Source organism: Saccopteryx leptura, chromosome 1 (assembly GCF_036850995.1).
Source record: "Saccopteryx leptura isolate mSacLep1 chromosome 1, mSacLep1_pri_phased_curated, whole genome shotgun sequence".
Lineage (NCBI taxonomy): Eukaryota > Metazoa > Chordata > Mammalia > Chiroptera > Emballonuridae > Saccopteryx > Saccopteryx leptura.
Window position 1 is genome coordinate 304550167 of NC_089503.1, and position 8229 is coordinate 304558395.

General features: G+C 45.0%; 1 protein-coding gene across 4 annotated transcripts; it reads right to left on the reverse strand.

The window, feature by feature from the left end:
* Positions 1-257: 257 nt before the first annotated feature.
* Positions 258-8010, reverse strand: ING4 (inhibitor of growth family member 4). Of its 4 annotated transcripts, none has more exons than XM_066357952.1 (8): positions 7947-8010; positions 4579-4650; positions 2592-2758; positions 2310-2415; positions 2033-2138; positions 1627-1774; positions 1300-1361; positions 258-1180 (listed from the first exon to the last, which is right to left on the reverse strand). In XM_066357952.1, the coding sequence occupies exons 1-8, from the start codon at positions 7981-7983 to the stop codon at positions 1141-1143; spliced, it is 738 nt and encodes a 245-aa protein (XP_066214049.1). In that variant the 5' UTR covers positions 7984-8010; the 3' UTR covers positions 258-1140. The 4 variants fall into 4 exon arrangements, with proteins under 4 accessions (XP_066214049.1, XP_066214048.1, XP_066214047.1 ...); XM_066357951.1 differs by having other exon boundaries at positions 2033-2141; XM_066357950.1 differs by having other exon boundaries at positions 2301-2415.
* Between the last annotated feature and the right edge of the window lie 219 nt (positions 8011-8229).

The following is an 8229-nucleotide window of genomic DNA, read 5'->3' on the forward strand; positions in this document are numbered from 1 at the left end:
AGCAGAGACAGATTCCCTAGTTGCTTCTCGTATTTGACCAAAAACTGAACTGGCAACCTCAGGTTTCAAGCCGGCAATCTTGGCAACATCGGGTGCTCCGGGTTGAGCTTCTATTCACTGCATCACCACCTGTCAGGCCATACTGATGTTTCTGTCTCTCTCTCACCCTCTCCTTCCCTTCCTCTCTAAAATCAACCAATAAATTAAAAAAAAATTTTAATAAAATAATTAAGTTAATACTTAGTATAATACATGTATAAAACATAAATACACATTTATTGGAAATTAAGTGATGAGATGTTTCACAGAGAAAAGTTGCACAATTTTAAAAGTTTGGGGAAGCCCTGGTCTGAGGCACAGCCCAGCCAGCCAGCTCTGTCCTACCCAAGTTGAGAAGCTGTGGATCCTGATGCACTTCTGGTTCCAGCCTTGTCTTACTTTTGGCATGTTATCCTCCCACCTCTTATCCAACTCAGAGGATGCAAAAAAAACAAAACACTTAGCACATGTACCAAAATGGTGTCTCCAGGAAAACACAGCAAGCCAACAGGTACAGCTTTTATTCATCTACCCAAATTCCTAACATGTGGCTTAGCTGCATCCCAGCTGCCCCTCTCCCATTCACAAGGTCAGGATGACTCCTCTTGGCACAGAGGACGGGGTGCCCATTAAAAATAAGCTGGGGAAGCCCCCGCCATGGAAGAAGCAGAAAGAGAACAATGAAAGTTTATTACACCATAGTCCCCCGCCACAGGGTGGAGAGAATTAGAAGGGTTGGGGGACTGCCCCCATGCTACTGCCCCAGTCCTTAAATACAAAGCAAGGGGAGTAAAGAGGACCATTCCTCGGAAATACAGCACCAACCTCAGCATGGAGGCAAAAGGACAGTGGGCAAGACCACTTCCCTCTGAAGGGGGTGAGCTGAGTAAGAGCACATACCCTTAGTGGCTGCGGCACCCCTCCCTACCAGGACTTGGATGCAGCCTCAGCACCAGGAGAGGGGACAGGGGAGAAGGGATGACAATACTGCACCGCCCACTGCTCCCTGAACCCCCTGGCCCCAGCACAGGCGTTCATTCCTCTCCCCACTAGACCAGGGCAGGGGATGTGGAAGAAACTGTCAGAATCCAAGGCCCTTATCTATTTCTTCTTCCGTTCTTGGGAGCAGCGTGGGCAAAACCTAAAAAGAAATAAACAGAACATGATAGAGAAGAGGAGAGAAAAAGCAAGTGAAAGGGAGAACGCCCTATACTACTCAACGCAGGGCAGTCCAGTTCCTACCACAACTCTCTCACTCACCATTTCCCCCGAGGCTTGGTTGTCAGCCCCACACAGGCAAAGTGGAACCACTCAATGGAACACTAGATAAGATGGAAGAAGCACAAGTCTCAGGCCAGAGAGGGGCAGAGGAAAAAAAAGCAGCTCCCTCCCCACCCAGCCACCCCCATAGATTCGGTAGGAGTATTCCTTATCCCATCCATGCCTTTGGAGAATTCTTAGAGGTCACGAGGGCAAATTCCGACCACCTTCCTTCTATCTGGAAGTCCCACTATTCAACCATTTCCCCCATCTTGTTTCCACTTAATGTCCCCAGAACCCGCCATCCAGAGGCAAAATGGTTCTCACATCAGGGTTGTCACAGCCAATCATCTCTCCATAGGAGACCTGGTGACAAAGGCAATAGGTGGGTTCGTTGGGATCCACAGGCATATCCAACACATCAGAGGGGTGGACACTGCCAAAGGTCACTGAGGGCATCCCATACTCAGGACTTCTGTATACCAAGAGGAAGAGAAAGTGTCATCTGCAGGAAGGGAAACTACAACTTGAGACTCTCACAGGTGGACAAAGGAGAGCCTGTGGGACAAGTGATTTGGAGCTTCTCCTCTCTGTCCAGAAGATCCCAATACGGTAAGGAGAAGAAATATGGCGCAGAAGACTGAGAAAGTAGCAAGGGGCAGTGTGGCATGGGAGCTGGGGTGGTGGGACAGGAGATTATGTCATCTGGCAAAATGCTCCCTGATATACCTACGTGCGCACAAGTTTTAACTTCTTCTGGGCAGCCTTGGGGGCTTCTTCATCTGAGTTTTTCCCTTTGGAACGAGCACGGGCAGCTTTTTTCTCCTTTTGAGTCCGGCCTTCTAGGAAAGAGGGGGAAAGCCAGAAGGCAGGGAGAAAGAAAGATATTAAGTCCTTCTTACCCCCTTTCCAACCTGGTGCCCCTCCCTGAAAGCTGAAGAGCTAGCTGCTTCTCCCTCTGAATCCTCGCTCCGCTGCTCATGGCCCGCCCCCCTCCTCACTCTTTTTGCCTTTGCTGGAAGAGCTGTCATAGTCACTTGACTCAATCTGTTTCTCCTTCAAATCAGCCTCAAAACGGGCCAGGTCTGTGTCCAGTCGTCGGATGTGTTTGTCTACCTAGGTGGAAAGGAAAAAGGAAGGGGTACAGGGCTGATGCCAGTAAAAGAAAATAGGCTAAGGCAGATTCTATGGATCTCCCAGACCCCAAACAGATCCCAAAACAGCTGAAGGAGGTGTCTAGGACCCTGAGGAATAGATGGAAAGTAGGCGGGGAGCCATGAACAGGGCCATACCATTTCATAGGTCTGCATGGCAAGCTGCACCTTGTCGTCACCAAATTCCTTGCACTTGCCATAGGCTTCCTGGATCTGTTTGAGAAGGGCCAATTTTTCCTCGGAGCTCAGGCTGCGGGCACTACTCATATACTCAGTGGCCAACTTGTCAATTTCAGCCTTCAGGTCTACAACAGAGAGAGGCCTGGTCACAATGGCCCCTGTGTGGCTAGGTGATACACACTTCTTCCTCTTGTTCCTTGGACCTTTTTCCACTGACCAACTTTTGACCTAAAACATACTGAATGTTCATACGTACTGTGCCATGTACTCAAATAATATGACATATTGACAATATTTGTTTTAAAGCTGCCTTCTAGTGCTGAACACATTGCTATGAGTGTTGAAACTTAAATTATTAAAACATAATGAGAGATCCTTTGCACACTGCACGAATACAAACTATACTTCTGTTGCTATCTGAAGATGCTTCTTTGCAGGGTTGGCTGCTCCTTCTTGAACCAAAAATTTTGTCTCAAAGGCGTCGCAAAAGTATCCCACAACAGCTCTGAGCGCTGTAAACAAGGTTGGGTCACCTGCTGCTGCTGGCTTCCAGGTCTGTGCATCTATAGTTCATCATTTAAAATGAGACGTGCCTGGCTTGGATAAAGTGTCAATCTGGAACACTGAGGTAGCTGGTTCGAAACCCTGGGCTTGCCTGGTCAAGGCACATAAGAGAAGCAACTACGACGAGTTGATGCTTCCTCCTCCCCTGCCGCCCTTCCATCTTCTTGTCTCTCCAAAATCAATAAATAAAACTTTCAGAAAAATAGCTAAATGAGAGGTAACACTGCTACTTACTGCCCACCCTATTTTGCTTATCATTTGCAACTTGCTTATAGTTCCCATCACTTTTTTGTTATCTTACACACTGCACCATTTTAATATCAGAATGTGAGTGATGTCCCACGACACTGAGACCATAGATGTCTACTGCCTAATATTTGGTAGGGCTCATTGAAAAGTCGACAAAAAAAGACAGAAGCTTGACTCTAATGTAATGCAGCAACAGATAATAGGAAGGACTGCACTATGCTTATGCTCCACTTCTTTGAAGCCCTTGGAGGAAGCTAAAAAAGCACATAGTTTGATCATCTCCAACTGGCCTTTCTGTGCATGAACTCAAGAGTTGAAACTGTATTACAGAGAAAGCAAGTCGGTTTTTCACAATTCAGCAGGTGGTTCTCAAGGGCCTATGTCCAGGATTTTAGATGATGTTCACCTTTTCATGAGTAAACTTACCCAGAGTAACTCAAATCCCAGCTTGTTACATTCTTGAGCCTGGTTACACAAGGATGAAAGATAAGACCTAGACCTGAATATCCTTCAGCAGGTACAGGGAGAGCTCCAACAGACATTTTTGATGTTGAAGAGACCAACATGACCATTGCAGTATAGCCTCAGACTTCAAGTGAATGCCTCAATGCAGCCAAACTTGCTCAACTTTCAAGGAAGACCACAAATAGTAAGGTTGACGAATACCAAGGACAGATCCTGATATTAACTGATGCTTTTCCTTCTTTCTTTTTCCTTTCTCTCTCTTTAAGAACTTCTCAAACAGCAAAGATCCTGTCTAAAGCCTCACTGAATTTTGTAACAGTCACATTAACAATCCAGTGGAGTAGAAAAATTCTAGCCTTCCTATAGATACATTGAACACAGAAAACAGATATGATTCTAGAGTTGACTTTAGTTTGTTTAATTCTTCTTGAGGAAGATAAAAAGAACATAGCATCTCTGAATTCTTGAGACATTGTTGCAATACTCCATTTGTTACGGAAGAGCTGATACAAAAATGCAGACCATCACTACTCTCCTTTTAAGAAATGCAAGAGTAAAACAGAAAGAAAAGTCACTTTCTCCACATCAGATGATATGGTAACACAAACAGAAAAGGAAATAATCATGCACACTCAGTATGCGCATGCACGCCTTACTCTGTACATACCCTCTGTTCTTTGGTCCAGGTCCCTCATGAGCTGAAAGTTTCTCTGCAGTTCAAAGGGGAGGTTTTCAATACCTAGAGAGAAGAGGAGAAACTAAGACTCACTGGACTTCACAGGCCTTATAGCTGCTTTTAAAGTACGGGTCCAAAACAGGACTGTTTTCCTCCCTTTGAACAGTTGAATAGACCAGAAACAACATTCTTCGTTCCTTCCTCAGAAGAGGCTGTGTCTGCCTTTCTCCACAAGTAGCTTTTCCACCTCTGCACAGCTTTCCTACCCTTTATCTCTTCAGGGACCTACTCTATAAATCAGCCCTTCCCTTCCTTTATTTTCAATCTCTGCTTCTAAGCTCCTTGCTCTCAACTTACAAATATCCTCTACCACTCATCACATACACACTTCCAATCTACTCTGCATATAGTAGCAAGAATGTTCTTTTTAAAAAGCACATCTGTTCAAGTCACTCTCCTGCTTATAACCCTGCAGCAATTTCTTATAGCACTATTCCTAGTCTTGTTACACACTTTCTAACCTTTGCTTACCTCACACTAGCCTTAATTAATATGTGTTCTCTCTGCTCTGATCACACTGGTCTTCTCTGAATGCCTGGAACTTGCCAACACTCTTCCTGCCATTTGGCTTTTCACGTGGTACTCTCTGTGCCTGGAACATACCTCCTGATCTTGCTCATACTACCTACAACATATTTCGTGGCCTACCAAATTTCTCATCCTTCAAAGTTCAGCTCAAGCCCTGGCCGGTTGGCTCAGTGGTAGAGCGTCGGCCTGGCGTACAGAAGTCCCGGGTTCGATTCCTGGCCAGGGCACACAGGAGAAGTGCCCATCTGCTTCTCCACCCCTCCCCCTCTCCTTCCTCTCTGTCTCTCTCTTCCCCTCCCGCAGCCGAGGCTCCTTTGGAGCAAAGATGGCCCAGGCGCTGGGGATGGCTCCTTGGCCTCTGCCCCAGGCGCTAGAGTGGCTCTGGTCGCAACAGAGCGACGCCCCGGAGGGGCAGAGCATTGCCCCCTGGTGGGCAGAGCTTCGCCCCTGGTGGGCGTGCCGGGTGGATCCCGGTCGGGCGCATGCGGGAGTCTCTCTGACTGTCTCTCCCCGTTTCCAGCTTCAGAAAAATACAAAAAAAAAAAAAAAAAGTTCAGCTCAAATATGACTTCCCCAGACTCCCAATAAGTACACTAAATTTAACTGTCAAATTATTCTATCTCTACCCTTCTTTGCACTTATCCAACTATAATTAAATATTTAGTTGTGTAATATATCCAGAAAGGCTGGGCACACCTGTCTTCTATTCTATTTCCCTAGCATTTAAAATTATGATTTCCAGATGAGAGTCCTCAATAAATACTTATATTAATGCATAAATACTCAAGTCTCTCCTATAAAGGAAAAATCTCTTTGCATGACAATATTTCAAACTTTAAAATGCCTCCACTGCTTTTAACCTATAACCTCAGATCTGCTACCAGTTTACTGAGATTACTTTAAGTCACCAGTAACTTATCCTAAAATGTATGTTTGCAGCAGTTGGCACTATCTTCTCTCTTTCAAATAACTTTTTTCCTCTTAGGATTCTAAATCTCATAATATACTTACTGGTAATTCCCACACTGACATCTCCTTAGCCTGTCCTAAATGTTAATGTTTTCTTTTCTTAAGGTTTTGTTTATTGATTTTAGAGTGGGGGCAGTGAGGAGCAGGAAGCATTAACTTCTAGTAGTTGCTTGTCATTTGTGCCTTGACCTAGCAAGCCCAGGGTTTTGAACCAGCGACCTCAGTCGATGCTTTATCCACTGTGCCACCACAGGTCAGGCAATGTTTTCTTGAGATTACACTTTAAACCTCTCATTTCCTCACTTGTTTTCTCTGAATGATTTCTACCTCATTCATTCTCATGGATACAATTACCATTTCTATGCTTAAGTTTAAACTGAATTAAATATATTGCTGTTACTCCTGCATTTCCTATCTTGTTGATAGGAAGTCTACCTCACTTCAGAAGCAGGGAATTGAGAAGTCTCCTTAGATCCTTCCTTTTCTTAACCATTTAGTCATTTAGTCAGTCCTATCATATTTAACTCCTAAATACTTCTGTCACTCCCTGAGATAAGGTCCTCATCTCTGAGCTACACTGTTATCACTAATTGATCTTCCTATTACCAAAGTTATCATGCTCGAATTTATCATACAGCAGTTATTTTCCTTTATAAAAATCACTCGACTTTTAAAATCTGCTGGTTCCTCACTATTTAAAGTGCAATATTCTTAGCTTGCCTTTAAAAAACCTTGCACCATGTAGCCCTAGCCTCTTTCTCCAGTCTCACTTTTCATTCTCCCACCTTAAAGTCGTATATAGCAAACACTCTGACCTCACTTTTCCCCGACCTTGCCACAAATCCATCACATCTTTTCTGGTGCTTTCCTCACAGCAATTCTCTTTCTCTTTTCACATTGGCTAAAAACACTCAATCTTCAAGACTCTGTTCAAACATCACATCCTCTATAAAGCTTTAACTACATCCCCAGATAATTAGCTTCTCTTTCTCCAATGTTACCAAGTGTCCTTTTAATGTATTTTTCAGTACTTGTCACACTGTTTTATATTTAGTAGCAGAATCTGTTTCCTACTAAACACTGAGGGCAATGACTTGTCTTATTCATTCTTTTACATCCCCAGTACCTACCTATTATGTCTGTCTGACCTAAAGCACACCCTCAATAAATGGATGTATGAATGAATGACGCCCAACACTAAGACAAATATAAGCGTATATGGTGGCAGGCTTTGTGAAGGGGTGTGTTACATAAACGGCATAAACATAACACGAGATTCCCATTTAAAGGAAACTGGATCTTTACTACACGAAGAGAAGGGTTCCAGTTCATCATTTGACAGTGGTCGCTCACAACCCCCCATCCCACAAGAAACCGCTTCTGGGAAAGAAAGAACTAAGCGAAAGAGCTAATAATAGATCGTTGTCGCTGCTCCAAGTGGCAGTGAGTGATATACTAAAAGGACTAATTCGGAATGATTTTGAGGGAAAAAAACCATGTACCCTGAGGCTGGAGACCCTGAAGATGGGGGCAGAAAATATCTTCCCGGCTAAGCCCATCAGCCCTTCAAGCTACATCCTCAGCCCCACCGCACAGCCCCTCCCTTATTTACACCCAAAAGCGAGGCTACGACCCTGCTGCCCCGCCCCCCTTTCTTCACACCCTCCAATATTCTTTCACCTGGAACCCCTTCACAGTTGTGACTTTCTAACCATCGGGACTTCGAGGCCATAGATCCCCTCAGCCCCGACCCTCCCCCACCACTCTACGACCCCTGACCCCCGCTTCCAGTCTGCTCTTACTGTCCAGATAATGTTCCAAATACATCCCCGCAGCCATCTTGAAGCAAAACAAAGCAACTTCCGGTCCGCCCCGGATATGACGGAAACGCGACAGCCGCTGAAGCTATCATTCTTGGATTAGGGCCTTTCCGCCCTTAAAGGGAGAACTTCCGCCCTTAAAAAAACTATCTGCCGGGATACATCCGCCCAATGTTGACACTTGTCCTTTTGCGTAAGTATCCAAGACCGCCCGTAGAGGCTTCTTGAAGCGGCTTGAGTCTGCTTCCGCCCTAACTGAGCCCCA